Here is a 20503-nt window from a genome sequence, read left to right as displayed (position 1 = left end):
TTGGAAATGATAGATGTAATAATTTGAATTAAGTCAATAATTATTTACCTATGAGTAAAATACCAGCAAACCCAATGATTACTCACAATGACGTGTGTTTTCTTTATATTAAAATCATAATGTAAAGATGTATTAAGAGTAACCACAAAATTGTAACCTTTGCATTACTCAAATTGTGTGTTAACATAGCAAATTAACAGGATACAGTATTTTTGTTAGGATCTTGAGATATTATTACTGCTAGAAGGTTAATTTTATAACAAGCCAGCTATGTGTCCTTAATTATTTTGCAAATTTCAGATTGAGGGAACTTTTCAACTGTACTCTCCTCCAGTGTTGCTAGGTTACCAGCGCGAGTCTCAGCACAGGCAGGTCAGCAGCTCTCCGACCAGCCTGAGAGACAGCACCTTCCTCACACTCTTCATCACTGTACATCCACCCCTTCATCCTCCTGAACCATTCAAGGTATTTTAAGCTGTAAGATCCTAAAACCTAAGCACCCCTTAGAACTCTGTCTATTCAATTGAAATAATCTGGTAACAAAAACAAACAGCTAAAACATAATGAATATTTTTGCTACTCTTTACAAGTCCTAGTTCACTGTAGAATATTTAGATTTAAGTTTGAGTGTCTCATCTTCCTATCCCCTAAACTAAATCTTGCGTAATTTTAAATAAGAATATCACTGTCAAATGAAAAAAGAATGGTTTGTTGACAGGAACATCTGCCTTGCAGTGAGATGCCATACCTGGAGCAACATCTGCAGGAATGGCAAGCCCAGGTGGTCAGTCAGTACCCACACAGGCCTGTCAAGTGCCTTGTCGTTGATACTTCTGCAAAGTCCATTTGTGTCACTCGTTTCTTTCAGCCTCTTGCTCCTCCAGGTACAATATCTTGTACCTTTTTGGTTATAAATAAGTTATCTTTAAAAATATATAAGTGATATAAGTATGATCAGGCATAAGGCATAAATTGGTGATACATTTTAGAAAAATTAATTGATTATTAGATTAATTCAGGATATTACTTTAATAATGTTTAAAAATACCATATCAATAATATTCATCAGTAACAATATCTCAATGAAATGAAATTTTATATTCATATTATTACCCAATTTTAATAACCTACTTTTTAAAAGTATCAGTATCAGGCTGAAATATAGTTTAAGACTTTCATTATTTCTACGTGAACTTGTCCAGAAGTAACCACTTTTTGTTCAGATAAATTATATAGTTGAAAAAAAAAGCAATAATATGGGTACTATTTTTAAAACTTTGAAAAACCTGTTCTACTAATGCATTATTTGTGTCACACTCAAACACACAGGCTTCTCCGAAAGCCAATCGAATTTTTCAAATGCTTTCAACTTGGGTATTATCAGATTTTTTACAAAATCTGATCAAATATCGCTGTTCCACATGTTCTGTCCTACTGCATAAAATAAAAATGTGATAAGCACTCGGTAAAGAATTTCACGTTTAAGAGCTTCAGAAATGGCCTGTTACCCATGTCTTCAAGGGCTAGCCAAGTTTTATTGCCTTACCTGTAATCATTCGGAAGTTACCAAGCCAGTATGGACCTTTTTATACCCTGTGTGTATATGTGTATGTGTGTGTGTACATAATTTCAATAAAACATTTTGGTTCTAGAATACTTGGTAAGTAAGCAGGAATATTTTTCAGAATCTCCATTACCATTCCATTTTGTTCTGCAGAATTTCCATTGAATTCTAGTAATATATAGTGTCTGAAAGTAATCATCATAGGGTTCATTTAGAAGTAAGTTTTATTGAAAATTTAATTAAATATAATATGGGTTCTAGTGTGTCCATCAGATAATGCAACCCTGTTGATAATGCAGGGATGGAGACTGCTGTATGCTAGTTAAATAATAGGTTGTTACCAAGGATAACAATTAATTGTTAGTTAGTTCCATTAACTACCATAAATCAATCTAAACCATGGTAGTTAATGGAACAAAATAAATGTATTGCAATTATTGTTCTATATTAGTTATTTGTACAGTACTAGAAGAAGGAGTATCCACAACACCTGAAATGGCTCTCCGGTTTGTGTCCAAAATACCAATGGTTCCGGGCAGTATGCTATTTCCTGGACTATTTGATGTGTGGCTGACAGCCCAGGTAAAGTCAACAATAATATAAATTCCTCTTCTTCTTGTTTTAAGGTACCGCCTATTGCAAAAAAAATAATTTCAAAACTATTATAACTATGCTCAAGCAGGTAAATGTATAATAATAACTATGCAACTAGAAACAAAAATAAACTTATAAGTGAACGATGCAGATACTCTGCAACTCAGAAGAGTTTTCTATACCAAGGCATAAAAATGTTTAATGTTTTGCCGGAAGGTATTAAAGAGCTGCCACTCACTAGATTTAGACAAAAACTAAAGAACTTTCTAGTTGCAACCTGCTTATACGATATAACAGAATTTTACGAAGTTGTTAACTCTTTAAGTTAGGTTAAGTATAACCTTTTAAGTTGACTTTGTTATACATGTGAACATGTTTACAACAAATAAATATTTGATTTGATTTGATTTGTAAAATATCTGGAATGAAGCAAATTTTTATGAATCAGATATTTTTTGCCTACATTCATTCCTTTTGTTTCAAATTTAACATAATTTCACTAAATAACAACCAATATACAGCACTATAAATTTTGATTGGTTCGTATTTTTAATTTTGTAAGTATTGTAAATTTGTTTACAAAATTGAAGCCAAATGATTATCACACTTTTAAATCACTATTTAAAAATTGAGACATTTCTCATACCTGAGTTCCAACTTTCCAATACCCTCTTCACAGACTATTGTTTTCAGTGACTGATAACAGTGGTGTTTGGGTTTCCATGAAATTTCAGAGTGCTGTTGTTTCATCAGAACAACTTGTAAAAACGTTAGGGACTTGGTAATGCATGAGGTGTTAGAGAGTAAAGTCAACTACTGAACGATTGGAGATACATACAGTAGGCCCTCATACTTATATACATGTTTCTTTATTATTTCTTGTATGTTTATGTCCATTTTACAAATATATCAGTACTTTCAATATTAAACAACTTGTATACAGAGTGAATATAAAGTCAGGACCCCCCCCTCTACTTTTTTTATAGGTAATATGACGAGATATCCTTTGGGTAGTGGTGCAATATGGAAAGGAAGTTTCATTTTATGATATTGAAAATTTGTTGTGTCCCCCAAAAATACGAAATTTGTTGTGTCCCCCAAAAATACGAAATTTTGGGGTCAACCCAAAAATTTCAAATGTAAACCCCTATCAAATGACCCCTCATTTTAAAGAGCATGAAAAAACTTAAATAGTGGTCAAAACCAGAGATTGTTATCTCTTTCCTAATCCGAAATAATAGCCAGTATTACCAGAACAATTTTAATAACTCACCACGTCATGAAGTCAAATCAAATGTTCAAACATTTTATTTTTGGAATCACATTATAGGACCATTTTTTATTAATGGGAATCTCAATGGTCAACTGAATTTGGAAATGTTACAAGAATCATTTTAGTGTAAATACAATTTTAAAGCTTCAGTGAAATAACAATAATGTATCTGTAATTTTTACATTTTCAGAAACCTAAATTATAAAATAAGTTAAATGAATATAAGGCACATACTTAGTGTATTAGTAAATCCAGTTTTTCATATAGTTGTACTATCACGTTTAACATCTATATATAAGTGAACGGACTTTTAGTTATTACTGTAAGCATTGTATGTGTTTTTTTTTGCGTGGGTCGGCCATGGGTATATACTTTTTTAATGAATCCAAATCTTATCGAAGAAATTGGCTCTTTTGCAATTAATACCGAATTATTTGAGGGAATAAATTCCTTTTGTTTTTTCAAGAATGATGATGTTTACAGTGCCTCTGATAACTTAATGACAATATTGCATTGTAATATTCGTAGTTACAACAAGCATATTGATGAGCTCATGTTAATATTAAGTAGTTATAACCAGAAATTTGATATTATAGTTCTAACGGAGACTTGGATGGATGAAAGTAGCATGTTTGAGCGAATGCATGGGTACGATATTTTAGTTAACAAAAAGCGTAGGAATCAGAATGATGGAGTGATTGTGTATGTAAGGGAAAATCTGAATGTGAGTAGTGAGGAAGTAAGTTTACACGGGGCAACTAGCATTAAAATAGACATAGTAACTGGTAGTGGCCGGCACAGTATCCTGGCTGTGTACCGCAGCCTATCACCTGACCTTGACCTTGAACTGTTTATTGATAATCTGGAGTCGTATTGTGATAGCAGGCCGCGGGACAGGACACACTGGCTGATAGGTGACGTGAACTGCTGTATTCTGCCGGATACACATAACCCAACGTCGCAACGTTACCTGGATGTGCTCTATGGCGCGGGCTATGTCTGTGGTATTAACTTACCCACTCGAGTCACCACAAATACAAGTAGCTGCATTGATCATATTTTTGTCGACTCACGTACCACGAAAGATGTAAGATGCGGTGTAATTAAAGCAGAAATGACGGATCATTATTTTACAGTTGCTGCAATTAATAACAATATTATCAATTCTAAACTTAGTAAAACATATCACAACATTTTTATAGATTTCAAAAAAGTAGCACATCTCATTTCCGTAACTAATTAGGAGTCTGTAGTTGAAACAGACGACGTCAACACTTCTAGCAACCTATTTGTTCATCAGATACAGACAATATTGAAAAATTCTACAGAAGATAAACACATTCCCGCGAAAGAAATGAAAATAAAACCGTGGATGACTAGAGGATTGGTTAAGTCGATCAGACACAGAGATAAGATTAGCAAACAATTAAAAAAACAACCTTTCAATCCTATTCTTATTGCTCAGTTTAAATCCTACCGGAATGTACTTAGTAACCTTATTAAAACGGCGAAAGAAGACTATTTTCATAATAATATTAACGTGAACAAGAATAACGCGAAATTCCTATGGAAAAGTATTAGCGAAATTACCGGTAATACTAAACGAAAAGAAACTTTCAAAATTGACCCATTTTTGGAAGGGAATAGGGAGCCTGATAAAAGTGACGTGATTAAGGTTGCGGACACTTTCAATGATTATTATGTCAGTGTTGGGGCAGGGCTAGCCAGTGCTGTCCCTCCCGTAACTGAGCTTGTTATTGATGATGGTGACTTCGCAGTTGATTCGGCCCTCAGGTTGGTTCCCCTCACTCAGGATGATATTTTTTGGAGTGTCACCGAACTCAGGGGGGGCTTCGCTCCGGGGATTGACGGGATTCCGCTAGGATCGTCAAAGATAATATTACCGAACTAATAAAACCACTGTTACATATTTTTAACTGTAGTATTTTAAAAGGGATTTATACGAATGTTTTCAAAGTGGGTAAAGTTATTCCAATTTTTAAGGGGGGTCCGTAACATGAGTGTGTAAGCTATAGACCTATTACTTTATCTAGTGTACTTGCAAAAATCTTAGAGAAATGTGTTAAGAACCAACTTGTGAATTATTTAAAAATCAACAATATAATTTATCAAAACCAATTTGGATTTAGGAGCGATAGGAATTTGAATGATGCTTTATATTTGTTGACTAAAGAGTTACATGATGCTGTGGGCAAAAACAGGAAGGCTCTATTGGTATTTATTGATTTGGCTAAAGCGTTTGACATAAAATATTTTTATACGCGGATGACACAGCTCTGTGTTTCGAGGGGTCCAGCTGGCCAGAGGTGTATGGGGCGGCTGAGCGTGGTCTAAACACTGTAAAGCGCTGGTTTGACCAAAATGGACTCACCATCAACATTAAAAAAACAAAGTGCATGGCAGTGGCACTTCGGACGGGTCATGATCCGGACAATTTACACCTGAGGCTTCACACTTGTGGCAGAGTGGCTGGCTGTATGTCATGTGAATGTGTAGAGCGTGTATCTGAGTACAAGTATTTAGGAGTATTTTTTGATAATCGGTTGAAATGGACAGCTCATATCCAATATATAAGAAGTAAGTTGAGGAAACACATTTTTATTTTTTAAAAACTTTGTAATATATTAACATTTGATTTACTAAAAATGGTTTATTACGCATTCGTACAGTCTATTCTGCAGTACGGAATTATTGCTTGGGGTGGGACATTTAAGAGCTCGCTGTTACCATTAGAAATCGTCCAAACAGCAATTATTAAAGCTGCCTTGAACAAAAATCGTCTTTATCCTTCAGATATGTTATTTGATGAATTTAAGGTTTTTAACGTTAGACATTTATATGTTAGAAATATTATAATGTACATGTTCAAAAACCACAGTAATATTTTTAATCAAGTAAGCCATAGCTACTCGACCTCGAGATTGGCAGTGTCCTCTGGGATTATTGCCCCGAAATTAGAGAAGTCCATCAATTGCACAAATTCACACTACATTGCAAATATAATTTTTCCTAAATTACCAGATTGTCTTAAGTTACCAAGTGTTTACAAATCCGTCACTTATAAAAAGAAAGTAACCTCATGGCTACTAAACATAGATAAAGTTGAGTTAGAATATTTTATAACTTCTTTGTATGCACATTAGCATAATTGTTGAACCTATGTTCGTTCATCGGTAGCATTGACAGTGGGTTGGTGTCATGATGTTGTAACTGTGTAGGATTGAGTGTTGATAGAGTGTCTTTTGATGGTGGTAAATGTAGGGACAGGAAGAGGGAGATAAAAGTAAAGTGGAGCAGGGGGGGATAGAGAGGGGGGAGGGAGAGAGAGAGAGAGAGAGAGATAGATAGATTATGATGGTTATGTGTGGCGTGAGTGTATAAGTGTGTGAGAGGTTCCAAGCCCCCTAATTAACCAATAGCTCGTATTTTGGATAAATTCAGTTTATATTCTTGTTATCATTTATTAATCATCCATTATCACATTATCATTTCTGCGGTTGTTATCTGGTTGTAATCTTATTGTCAAACACTTGCTTTGTTGTAGCTATGAAGTATTTGTTTTTTCTTACATTACAAGCATACAAAAGTTGCATTTCATGTTGTCATTACGTTGTTTTTCCATACGAAGATTTACATTACTTTTTATGTTGATGAGTACATATTCATGCTGCTGATCGCGTCTCGATCTCCACACACAGGCTATGCCCATGTGGAGATCATTTCCTGTTTTTGCATGTATGTTGAGATCTTTGTAACTATGAGAGAGGAAATAAATCAACATGAATTTGAAGAAGAAATCGTTCATTTCCAGCAAGATGGTGCCCCACCACATTATCATCGTGCTGTAAGACATTTCCTTGGGAACTCAGCTACGTGGTCAGTGGATTGGTAGGCGTGGTGTAATAGAATGGCCTGCACGGTCTCCGGACCTTACACCCATGGACTTTTTTCTATGGGGTCACATAAAGTCCATAATTTACAAAACACCAGTAGCAAACCTTGAAGATTTAAGAAACAGGATTATTGATTTTTGCAACCAAATACCACCTCAGACTTTCCAAAACGTCAGAGAGGCGTTCACCCTACGCTTGTCTCACTGCCAAATAGTAGGAGGGCTTCAGTTTGAACATTTGATTTGACTTCGTGACGTGGTGAGTTATTAAAATTGTTCTGGTATACTGGCTATTATTTCGGATTAGAAAAGAGATAGCAATCTCTGGTTTTCACCACTATTTAAGTTTTTTCATGCTCTTTAAAATAAGGGGTCACTTGATAATAGGGGTTTACATTTGAAATTTTTGGGTTGCCCCCAAAATTTCACATTTTTGGGGGACACAAAAAATTTTCAATATCATAAAATGAAACTTCCTTTCCATATTGCACCACTACCTAAAGGATATCTCCTTATATTACCTATGGAAAAAAGTAGAGGGGGGGTCCTGACTTTATATTCACCCTGTATATACTGTTGATCAAATTATATTACTCCTTAAATTAAATCCTTTATGAAATAAATTGAGAAATGGTATTATAAAACTACAAAGAAAATTGCATGTAATTTAAATCATGTCTAAGGAGGAAAAATCTTTTTTTTTAATAATCTCCGCTATGTAATTCTTCATTTGAGTACAGCGACAGTTAATGTGTGCAGCAAGTGCTGACGCTACTGTCTGGAGATTCAGAGGATCATGCTGTATTACTCTGCTGCTACTTGCTGCACCTAGGACTGAAAGCTTGGCTACTACTGGGTAGTGGGGTACCACATGGTCCTATGGCTTTGGTGCTGACCCGGGACATATCTGGGACTGCCACCCTATGGGACCCAGCCACTGGACAGCAGTTTAACACTCAGGATAGCTTCTGTCCCCTTCACCATGTTTATTGCCTCATCAATCAGGATAATGTGAGTCGACTAGATGGATAAAACTGGTATTGGTGAATCAGTAAACTCTTACATTACTGAGATTGTAAATAAGTCAAACATGTTCAGGAACCTCTTTGAACTTTTTTGTTTGCCACATTGCAATAAGTCATGATTCATCCATCCATTTCATTAGCTTAAGATCATACTTGATCCTTTCACGATAGCAGCATCACTATATGATACAATTCACATTTTGGCCATATTTTTTATAGTATGCCAAGTTACTGGTTTCAGTATAATAACATGTTTCAAAGATTTAAAACTATGTTACATGGATGTTTGATATCTTATTTTTCTTTTTTTCCTCCATTATAATAAATTTTTAGTAAAGCATTATTATAGTTTGCTTTCTTGCTATCATTTTACTGAGTAATGCAATTTTTGGTTCATTTGGTCCTTTTTGAAACTATAATATTCTTTATTACCAGAGCATTAGTTTGGGACTGGAAAAATGTCATCTCCGTTTGTCCACACAATATTTCAAAAATTAACTGACCTATAGGCTTGAAATGTTGCATGAAGCTTCATTTTTATATATACAACAATGAGTTCAATGATGGTGAAAGTCACCCCATGGGATTTGGCTGAGTGTTAGCATATACTTACATTGGTGTTATGGGTAACCACATTGGCAACAAGACAGTAGCAGTATTAATAAATTTACAAACAAGCTGAGAACAATCATGTAATATTTTTAGATGTGACAGATTAACACATCTGTCTTATTCATACAGTAAAAAGAAAAATTATAGAAAGGAAAGTCAATGTTAAAAGTTGGTGACAAGATTTGATTTTGGTGTATTCTTGTATTGTATTACACTAACTAGCTCATCGGTTTTATTTTCTAAAACCCAACCATGGAATTTGGCTGAGCATCACTGAAGCTTATCACTGAGTAGGCTGACACAGTTTCTATTTTGTCTGCCGGGGGAATGTAAACATTTCTTTTCTGTACGAAGTCTATCTGTCTGCAAGACATCTCGAGAACGAAATGAGCTCTTGACTTGAAATTTTACATGCAACCTCAGCGAAGCCTGTTACATGTCACTTGTACATAAATACTCTTGTAGAAATATTTTATAATGATTAATTATCAAATGTAACCAAATTGTATTGCTAAAGTGTTGGATTATTGTGTAGTTGGAACTAAACTCCACATTAACTGAAGTGGTCCAGTACATCAATTTTATTGTAGGCTACGTTTGTTATGTATAAAGTTATTACTACATTTTATTAACTATTACACTATCTAAATTTAATTAAAGCACAGTTCTACAGTGATATTTTATGCCTTTTATCAAGTAACATACAATGATAATATTTTGTTAATGATTTCAATTGCATCCAACAAAATGAGATCCTTCTGTACTAGCTACAGTTATATATTGCAGATATGGGCTAACATCCAACGAGAGGAAGTTGTGAGCAGAACTAAGTTTGATGTAACTCGTAGAGGTGACTGGTGGCCTGCATTTAACAGAAATGTTGCAGCTCCAATGGAATCAGTTCAGCCAACTCAGATAGAGTACACAGTGTCGCCAACCCTCAAAACTGATGTAGCTCTACTACAAGACAAGCTGGAGAAAATTCTACGTGATTCCATTACAAAATGGAGACCAACTACAAGGTAATTTCACTATGTATAGTTAAAACGATTTGTTAATTAATGACAATGAATTTTAATTAATGAATTTTTACTCTTCAAATTTTGATTAGTCTCTATTGTCTGTAAAAGTGTTCTATTTAAATTTAGAAATTAACAGAGTAATGATTGCAGTGCTGTTTCTGTAATGAGAAATACATAAATATATACTTGTCTTTGTTTGAAGTTTGTTTTTGACAATGAAAGGATTGTGAAGGAAACATGATTTTTATGGACATTTGCCATTGTTCAGTGATACAAAATTTTTTTGTTATACTGATTTTTTTTATCACTGAACGATAGCATCCAAAAAAATCCTGTTTCCTTCCCATATATGTGGCTTAGCCTTTTCTCTAATTTCTTACACATTAACCACTCAAACTCATTAAATCACTTCATCTTTCTTATGGCGTTATTGGTGTTCGTATTTTTTGTTTTACTTGGTAAATTTTTAATGTTTTAGCAAGGTTTTCTCACTTTGATTGCGATGGTATAATTTCATTCGAACATGATTGGTAGCTAAATATTTAGTTATCATGCTATCTGTCAATGTATGAGAGGTGTGATGTTATGATTTTAGGACAGTTTGGAATCGTTATGTAACAGTTAAACTGCGGAAGCTGCTCCCTGGTCTGGAGAAGGCCGCTTGGAGCAATAATCTCTCTGTGTCTTCAGAACACATCAACCAGCTTAGTCAGACACTCTCCAGTCACAAGGTAATTAACACACTGCATGAATTAAGTCATTGTGAGTAGTCATACAAAAAATTAAATATTTTTGTTTAACCCTAAAAGTGATCATTAGAAATCTGTAACTGTGGCAAATTCATTTTAATTCTTAATTCTTAGTCTTAATTAAATTTAAATTTCAGAGGAGGTTTTCTTGTCTATCAATAGCTGGCATTAATACAACATTAGAATCCCAATAATATCCTTCAGATGTATTTAGGATTACAGACCAATTTAATTAATTTTACCTGTGTCCAGAACTGCTCTACTCACTTCATCGTTAACACCTTCATTGTGACACTCGCATGTACAGACTTTAGAACATTGGGGGTAGTAGTGATGTGCGCCCACCACAGTCTATGTGTGAATGGCATCAGACCAGAGAGCACCAGTCACTTTACAGCCTAATAAATATGTTGAGTTATTTTTCTTTTGTTTAAAGTTCATTAATGATGATGGATTATTTGAAGGAATAACAAAATCACAGATATTTGCCATCATTAAGTGAGAATGAAAAAATTGAATACAGCAAAGTCTAAATTAAAAATGAAAAAGATCCACATAAAAATAACATTAACATACCCGAACTCAGCATCCTGCATGTTGAGAAAAGAACAAGCAAAAATCATTACACAATAGAAATGTACAACAGGCAGTTTAACACTGCCCCCACGAAGTCCTGCATACTTGTAGTAGTAGTGGCTGAAAGCATACTTGTAAGTAAAGGATAGATTGATTTGGGTTGACTGCTTGATGACAGACAGCATGAAGAAAATGATCTGTGACAAGTTTCCTACGGAATGTTGGCAACCCCTCTGAGGCCAAACTCTTGTTGCTGGGATTTGAACTGTGGCACCCTAGAGTTGGAATTGTACATATCATGAAACTTGTTCATCTGCATACTATCAATTTCTTTATTCCTGATAGCTTGAATAATGGTGCTATATGTGATGCCTTCTCAAAGTCTAAACAAGCTCTAAATATTAATCCTTGCTTAAGATATTGGGTCACACTTATATTTGAGAAGCCTAGAATCAAACCCCGCCACATCCACTTTATACTTTTTAGGTATAGTATCAAAAACAGACCCACCGCAATACAAACATACTTTTTTACAAACAATTCTTTAATTTTAACATTTATTGTTGATAAACTATGAAAACATATAACAAATACCAGTTTATTATGAGAAAAAATATTTTTTGGAAATTCAGATGCTGCAGTTTTTCATACTCACTTAATGATGTGACGGGTTTTGAAACTTAAAATGAATTTAACTAATGGTTTTGCTTCTAAGAGGTTGTAAAACTGACAATTTTGCAGGAATATAGTCATTACATAAGGCATAAAGGTATAAAAATAAATTTTTTAGAAGATGCAAATTTTGTACTGTGTCATCAGGGTTAAATTTCTCAAATTTTTGCATTAAAACTAGGTTCTAAACAAAAGGTAACGTATTTATGAGCAAAAATTCGTGAGAGCATCATTTTAGATTACTGTTTTTCACTAAATAACTTCAAGATTGTCAACTTAAATTTCCTCTACTCCTTCACCATCATAGTTTTATTCTGGTATTTTGATTTTGAATTTTTTCCACTTGGAAGTAAAATTGAAGAGAAGAATTGAGTTTTCTCCAATCATTTGGATTGAAGACAACGATATTTCAATGACCCACTTCAAAATATTAACGATTCACAATATATATATGTTTACAACTTAGATTAGTAAATATCAATCTATACTAACACATTACATATTTATCAATAAACAAATACCTGTAAACAAAGTGTGCACATAAAAATCAATAATACAACTAATTTTATTTTAAAAATCAGTCGTGGTGTTCATTACCCTTCAGTTGCGGCGCCATATGAGGAGTCAGTTGTAGGATTTTATTTTAATAGCCCCACGTTTTTGCTGTGATGTTCAAAATATCGGTGGGGTTAATAATTGTTGTAAACTGCCCCATATGTTGTGTGACATATGTCGCGGTTCAGCAAAGTTCGGCCATATGACGCTGATCTCAATGTGGTGATGATTAGATGGATGTCCAATGTACATTAAAATGAAGGTGTTGAATTCTGTCCATTATTTGCCTAACATTGTCATGTGACACAGTTCCGGTTAAAAATGGGATTATGGTAACTGATAAACGTGGTTGCTGCATATGATGAAAAACCATTGTCATTGAATTTAGTTTGAATGGTTTATGTTGACTGCATGTAATTGTTTAGATTTTGTATAACAGTTTACTTGTGATGAGTGGATAATTTGATTGTGAAATGATTCCAATGAAGGTCTACCTTATTCCGATGATCTCCAGGATAATAAATTTCCTTGTATTTCACTCATATAAATTTGTTATGTATTTCCAAATGCAATATGATTCACCAATTTAATTTACTTGAACAAGGGACTCTGATGATCCATGTAATGCTTGTTCTTTTACATGATGATTAATAACAAGTATATTTAAATATTAATCACACTACATTATATAATTTGCAATTGGCACTTCACAAATTTAATCACAATCAAATTTTATAAAAACAAGTGCTCTCTAGCATGAGGACTACCAAGACATGTCCTTTCTCTTTTACCGATCCAGCCAGAAGCAGGCTGGCAATCCATTACAGCTACCGGATCAATAAACCAGAAGTCCTGAGCTTTTCAGCCTCCAACGTTTTACCTTAATGTTTGTTAATATAGCCAATAGATAAAAAATTTCTTTAGTAATTATCGCAATTAAATAGCTCAAATTGATTCCAGTTTACATTTAACTTATCTTTTGCTTTATTAATTATTTTAGTCTTATATGTAATAATCAGCTGTTTGTGATACATGACAACTTCCGCTTACCAATCTTGCCACGAACTATTTGAAATTTAAATTTGAACTATGTTGATCTGTTACACTATTTAGTGTCACTGAAAATTAAAAAAAAATTAAATTAAGCCTGATTAGAAACTGCTAAATGAAATATAATAATATTTATAAATTTGTTTACTGAGAGTAAAAAGTTTTCCGCAAAGTAAAACAAATTAAAATTCTTTGTTTGAATTTTGTTTTTCATGATGGAGGATTGTGAAGGAAATTAAACTTAAGGATTTTTTAAATACATATATATATATATATATATATGTGTGTGTGTGTGTGTGTGTGTGTATAAATATAGTGTAAATGTTACATAGTTGAACAGGTAAAAGCAGCATAAATAAGGCGATATAACTATGGCTTCTTAAAAATGTGCTATTAATTAAATGTTATCACATTATTAATTGTGCGAATATAAAAGCTCAATTGTTAAGCTTACAGATACTCAAAGTTGCATCAGAATTAGTTGTTCATTTATATATTAGTAATAATTAACTTTGTTTTGAGTAAGGGAATCAGCCTCTCCTTAAAAGAATTTGTGTGTATCAATCAACAATGATTAATTATACAAAATGTGCTAAAAAAATAAGAAACTGATACATAAACTCATCCAGAAGTTTACAATCTTTGGGCACAGCTCTATTACTCTTACCTAAAACAAAAATTCAAGCAACAATTACATTTTTTCAGATGTGTGGGTTTACTCAGAATTTTGCATTTACAAAGACAGAAGAAATTGTGGAAGCTGTCCGGGCTACAGGAGTTCACACCAATGAGAATCCTGATGTGGAGTTTGCTCTGGCAGTGTATATACATCCATTTGTGTGTAGTGTTTTGTCTGTGTGGGTGTATGTTACATCACTCACGCTTCGAAGATAACACTCAACACTCGTTCTTACTTTAAATATTCTATTTATTTTAACCCATTTTTACTAGTATATAAGTAATAAGCTTTATGTAAGTTACCTTATTTATTTTTTACTTTGTAATAAATGTTTTGTTATTATATTTATATTCAGTTTTAACTTGTCCACTTGTAATTAATTCTTTTTTTTACTATGTAAATTTAATAAAGTATGTTATTTAGCCATAAACAAATTTACTTTTTGCCTGAAACCTCCCTTGCTTTCATAAGTCTTTGTTCAGCTAATAAAAAACCAATTAAATCAGATATTTTAATTTCTTTAAAAACCTGTACTTGGTTATGAGGAAAAAATCATTAAAATATAACAATAAGTTAAAAGAATCAGCAATTCATACAATCCAAGTAAATATAGAAAGACAGATGGCCCAGTTCAAAACATTTATAGTAAATTGGCTCCTGAATATTACAACAATTACACTTTTAATGTGTCACAGATTTTTCAATTAACTTAATCTTAATGTAAGAAACACTGATACTATGAAAAATTAATTATTAAATATGCAGTGATTTATTCCCTTTTATCTATAGTTCAGTTTTTGTTGTTTAGAGGAGTATCTAATTTATTTCAACCATATAATATTTGCCATCCTACCATCTCTACACCTAAACCTAATATTAACAATTAGCAATTCATGGTTTAATAATTTCGACAACCAAAAAGTGGTAAACAATCTTACAGCAGAAAAATGCAGCTACTGCTATCCAACACTGACTGCCTAACTCACCTTGAAATTCACTTTTCACAGCATAGATCCAATTCATTAAAACAACTGTTTGATTGAATATAAGCGAACTGATGTACTTGTACATTGTTCCATGATCATGATCAATAAATAAACTAAGCTAAACTTGTCAGTTAAGTAGACGTTATTATACATTTAAAAATAACACAAAACCCAAACCCAGAATAGAGAATACACATATAACAAGAATGATAAAATAGGGTGATAGAATGAACATGTCCACTACTTGGTAGTCCTGTTGTGGTAGCCAGAATATTTGAGTAAACTGGTTCTGAGTGGTTTAGTCTGTTGTTAGGTGTAGACATGTCCAGCTCACTTGAGAATCTATTATCTTAATAAAGAATATTATGGAAACTGTATTTGAGCTTGTTATTAATGCCAAAGCACTTCTTGTTTAAGAATCTACTTATATTGAAATTCTTCAAGTATGTCTAAAATAAATCCTTTATTCAGGAAATTCTTGGGAAAAAACAATCAAGTTTTTTTTTTAAAGTTAGAATCCAATAGCCGTGATAGGTCTTTTACACTACTAATCGATCCTTTCTAGGAAAATAACAAATAAAATAAAGTCGTTTAGTCAACAGATAGTAGAGACATTGACCTATTTTTATATTTAAGATTTTCTACAAGGTACGTTGTTAGAACAACCCGTGTATTGAATGAAAAGGATGTATTACTCAACTGGGTTCGTAGTGACAACGCCACTTATGCCTATTTAATTCGTTTCAAAAGATAGGTTATTGTCTAAAAAAACTAAATCATAATGAGAGAACTAGGTCTTTTACTCAACCATTCTTTGTGTCAACAGTCCAAGTTGTAGCAATGTATAAACAATATGAAAAAGGGTCATAGCAAAACAACCCATTTTTTAAAAATATAAGAAAGCGGGTCGTTGAGACAAACAACCTACTTTTAGTAGTTTAGAGGTTCGATATGGGCTCTATATTTCAACTGTGTACAACAGACAATGTGGTGAGATGTTGCACGCAGTAATCGTTGGCATTTGGTATTATGCTCGTACCGGTGTGGTGTTAGATAAGGATAGATTAGTGTCAAATATTTGATGTTCATTAAAATTTATTTTAGTATCTGTTGTTTTATGATTTATTTTATTCATTAAAACTACTTCATACGATAAATCAGCTTTTTACCCATAAAACGGCTGATCTATGCTGTTTCCACTATAAAAACATTGTTGTCTGAACATTACTGTGAAAGTGGAATAGTTTCTTTATTATTTTTAACAGGCAAAAGTTAACCTAGTTGAACTAACCTTTATTTCATTCTTTTAACAGTTGTTTTAAATAAAGGAAGCATTACTGTTAATACAGCAGTATTATTTGTTACTGTTAATTAAGAAGATTGTTTTTTTTCTTTGTTATTGTTCACAGACGTTTGTTATTAGTTATTTTACAATATCTCTATTGCTTTTTTTAAAATTTATTTAGACAAAAGTTACTTAGCAAACAGATCTTAATGTACTTTACTGCTTTTAATAAAAGAACTTGGATCTAAGTGCAATTATAGGCCTACATAAGATATTCTGGAGCTGCTGTTTATTCATTTTTTGTATTGTTAGCTATTCGCTGAAAACCACAGTGTGAGCCGTGCCTTGTTACAGGAAATCTGCTTTAAATAAGTTATTTATATTTGATTTAAATAATTTTGGTGTCATTAGGACTCTGGATAAAATCCTTTAAAAATGTTACTCCTGTATTTCTCGAAAAAAATTGCTGGTTTTTAAGTTTTAATGGCCACCATTTTTGAAAATATTAAAGATGATATTAATAATATTATTTTAGTAATTGGTCTTCTTATTATAAAAAATTTGAGCCAAATTTAGTAATCTATTACCTTTAAAATAAAATTATATTTTTATAAAATAACACATACAAATAGACAGACGGGAAACTAAGAATCGGAAACCCATGTTCACCACCAATGTGGTGTCTTCATCTGAGCAATAGCTTGGTACACCTTTGTCCAGGGTTACAGGATACCCTGTATAATGCCAATATAATAATTAAAGTGATTTATTAGCCTGAAGGAAATACAACTAAGACATGTAAACAGAATCATTGACAACATTCTCCTATTGTCCGAATTATTCAAACTATCAAATATTGTAATACCAGTATGGAAATGTGTGACCGTTTGTACTTCGTCAAACAAAAAGTATTAAGAGCAGTTCTGTAAAAAAATATTGCAAGGCTCTAATTTAAATATGGAATTTTAAACACATTTGCATAAAGTATGCACTTAAAAACGTTTCACTCTCCGACTTCAGAACCTGTTAATTTTTATTGAACTATTCGAAAATGGGATCTATATGTGGACTTTTATTTAATAACCACCACTCATCTCTGAAATGCCTGATATGCCAATAAAAAAGAATATATCCATGTCACTTCAGTCATGCAAACAAAATTGCATGTTAATCTGCAAGTAACAGCTAGTGTTATATACAACCAATTAATTTGACTCATATTCTAATAACAGTCACTAAAAGTATAAACATAAAGATGATAACTAGCATAACTGTAAAACAAAATGTGTTTGTTAACAAAACTGTATTACAAGTATGATAGATAGAATTGGATCATAAATGATTGCAAAACGCAGTAGTAATTAGTTTCGAGCCCCTTTTAAACCATTGAATACAATCTTTGAGTTTTGTATAATTTAGTCAGTAGGTTATTCCAGTCAATGTATTTAGTTTAAAAAAAAAAATATTAAAGCGAATTTTTCTCCTACTGACTGCGAAGTAGACTAACATCTGTCCCCTTGTTAATATTAATTTTAGAAGTATAATCTTTTAAGACATATTTTATAATTACATCCTCTTCAAATAGGATTATTTTACTTCCTTTCCTACTCTTGTTAGTTTAATATACAATTACCAAAATGTTATTTAACGTTTCAAAGTTCAATTGTTTTTGTACTTTCATTATTTTATTTTGTACAAATTGAAAACACTACAAATAATAAAGGTAGTTGCAGCATAATTTATTAAATTTTAAAAAAATATAACAAAATGTACAGTATCATCTAGTGTTAAGTTTGAAATGAGGGTAGTAGGCAAAAATATCCCCAAATAAAATAAACTTTTATATAGTTACTGTTAATTAACCTTCTGCGGTATCCTTTAACATAGTAAATTTAAGTAGTCAAAGTCAAAGTCAAAATATTTTTATTGTACATCCATCAAGAATTACAATATTGTCAATATACAGAAATCATTTCAGCTTTAGTCAGATTGTTGGGGTTCTCCGTTGTTTTTGAAGATTTCGCTTATGCTGTAGAATGGTCTTCTCACTAGCCATGTCTTCATGTACCCCAAGTAGAATTAATGGGTAAAAATTTTAAACATGTTTGTTATACTACTCTAATGAAAAGCTGTTTTAACAAACAACCTTTTCTTTCTTAAAAAATTATAGCATTAAGAAGTCTATAAATTAATTATGTCATGCAGTCCCCTGCCAAGGCCGCCATGAGTATGATGGGAGCTGGGCTAGGAGAAGGCAGAGAGGGGTGTGTTGTAGGCGATAGAGGGGTTAGTGTCAGACAAGTGCCGGTCAATGTTGGTGTTGCCATGATACCAAGCTGCAATCGTGTCAAACTAATATTACAGCTCCCAGGCAGAAAAAAAGATAAAAACAGTGTTTTGGGGGGCAATAAATTACTGAAAATTCTGTCACATAAAAATTACTGCTTATACTGTTAATACCGTCAATGCGGGCAAACATTTTATGAGCGTTCCAATGTATTTCTTACTACAACAAATATGAAGTTCACTAGGTGGATAACTGCAAAATACCAAAATGAAACCGTCTTCACTAGGTTGGTCACCATTGATTGGAAGGCAAAGGGTTATAAAAAAATACAATTTTTTAGATTGTGATTGAGATGATTCTATTTAGATAAATCTCTAACAGTTATTAATAATCAACTTAAAATAGATTTATTATACAATTCATACACAGCCTTACTTATCACTGGACCAATTTTCCTACTGAGGTTTCCGACAGGAATATCAGCCAACAACTTCTCATTACCACCTTCCTGAAAAGCTGTAATTAAGCTCCTTGGACAAGGGTATCTTCCCACTATTGCCAGAGCTTTCTCCACAGACAGACCTCGCAGCTGTACCAATTGTTTGATGAACATTTCTTTGACAGAATATTTCTGAAAATAGATAACAAGTCACAGTCCAAAACTATTAAGGTTTTATTATTATCTATAATTTTAAACTAAAAATATAATGCTGTAGATGGAGCTTATATTGGTCACTGTTAAATTACATGAAAAACATAAAACCAACATTTAAAACTTTTATTTGTTTTGTGAGGCCTTTCAATAGCGAGGCTATCATCTTCAGACACATCACAAAATGTGATGTGTCTGAAGATGATAGCCTCGCTATTGAAAGGCCTCACAAAACAAATAAAAGTTTTAAATATTGGTTTTATGTTTTTCATGAAATTTAAAAATATTATATTATCTTAACAATAAATGTTAGTTTATATCCACTATCCACAAGATTATACACAAATTACCTATTTTTAATATTTTAATCCAAATATCTGACAGAAACAAATATTTTTAATAATCAAAAACATTATTAGTATGGAAAAGACAAACACAGGCAGATTTAGACAACACAATGACAGGAGAACACACTACATGAATGGATGCTGTTTAAGCATATGTCATAACACAATATATACATAAGATGAGTTAGGTAAAAACAAATTTAATGTGTAAGTAAAAATGACAAACAAATACATTTTCAAACAAATTATATTGAGTGCACCTAATTAACCCTTTGACAGGTGGGGGGTTTCACAGTAGTTGCATCCCAAAAAGTGGAATATTTGTTATATATTGGGTTTTTAAAGATAAAATAATGGGCTATAATTTAGAATAAAATTTTTAAAATATTTTTATGTACGATTTACTAATAATATGTACTGTAACACAAATAAAAATCAATATTTGTCTATATTTTTTATATAAACACAGGCACGGCACTATATGATAATCTCTTAGTTAAATTAAGTGTTCCCATGTACCATTAAAAGTTTTTGGTAGAATGAAAGGCCTGGAAGCATTCTGAGATACAACACCATGTCACAATCACAAGGGCAGTCTGTCTGTCCTCATAGTTTTCATCACTATGGGAATCATCACAAAAGTCACTTTTACCAGTCACAAA

At 32.5% G+C, this 20503-nt stretch overlaps 2 protein-coding genes across 8 annotated transcripts in view; one reads left to right on the top strand and one right to left on the bottom strand.

Annotated features, from left to right (window-relative positions):
* The window catches only part of LOC124360433 (coiled-coil and C2 domain-containing protein 2A), a 45241-nt gene extending 30452 nt beyond the window's left edge, over positions 1–14789 (top strand). For both annotated transcript variants that reach the window (XM_046814065.1, XM_046814064.1), the window contains 7 exons: positions 301–465; positions 719–884; positions 2028–2146; positions 8104–8355; positions 9768–10003; positions 10599–10734; positions 14311–14789. In XM_046814065.1, coding sequence (XP_046670021.1) covers positions 301–465; positions 719–884; positions 2028–2146; positions 8104–8355; positions 9768–10003; positions 10599–10734; positions 14311–14499 — 1263 coding nt within the window. In that variant the 3' untranslated portion in view covers positions 14500–14789. The remainder of the gene's footprint in view (positions 1–300; positions 466–718; positions 885–2027; positions 2147–8103; positions 8356–9767; positions 10004–10598; positions 10735–14310) is intronic.
* A 3672-nt stretch (positions 14790–18461) lies between these two features.
* LOC124360431 (crossover junction endonuclease MUS81) overlaps positions 18462–20503 on the bottom strand; it is a 28604-nt gene continuing 26562 nt past the window's right edge. For all 6 annotated transcript variants that reach the window (XM_046814058.1, XM_046814062.1, XM_046814061.1 and 3 more), the window contains one exon: positions 18462–19473. In XM_046814058.1, coding sequence (XP_046670014.1) covers positions 19234–19473 — 240 coding nt within the window. In that variant the 3' untranslated portion in view covers positions 18462–19233. The remainder of the gene's footprint in view (positions 19474–20503) is intronic.

Source organism: Homalodisca vitripennis, chromosome 4 (genome assembly GCF_021130785.1).
Source record: "Homalodisca vitripennis isolate AUS2020 chromosome 4, UT_GWSS_2.1, whole genome shotgun sequence".
Lineage (NCBI taxonomy): Eukaryota > Metazoa > Arthropoda > Insecta > Hemiptera > Cicadellidae > Homalodisca > Homalodisca vitripennis.
Note: the sequence above shows the minus strand (reverse complement) of the source record. Positions and strands in the feature narration are given on the sequence as shown.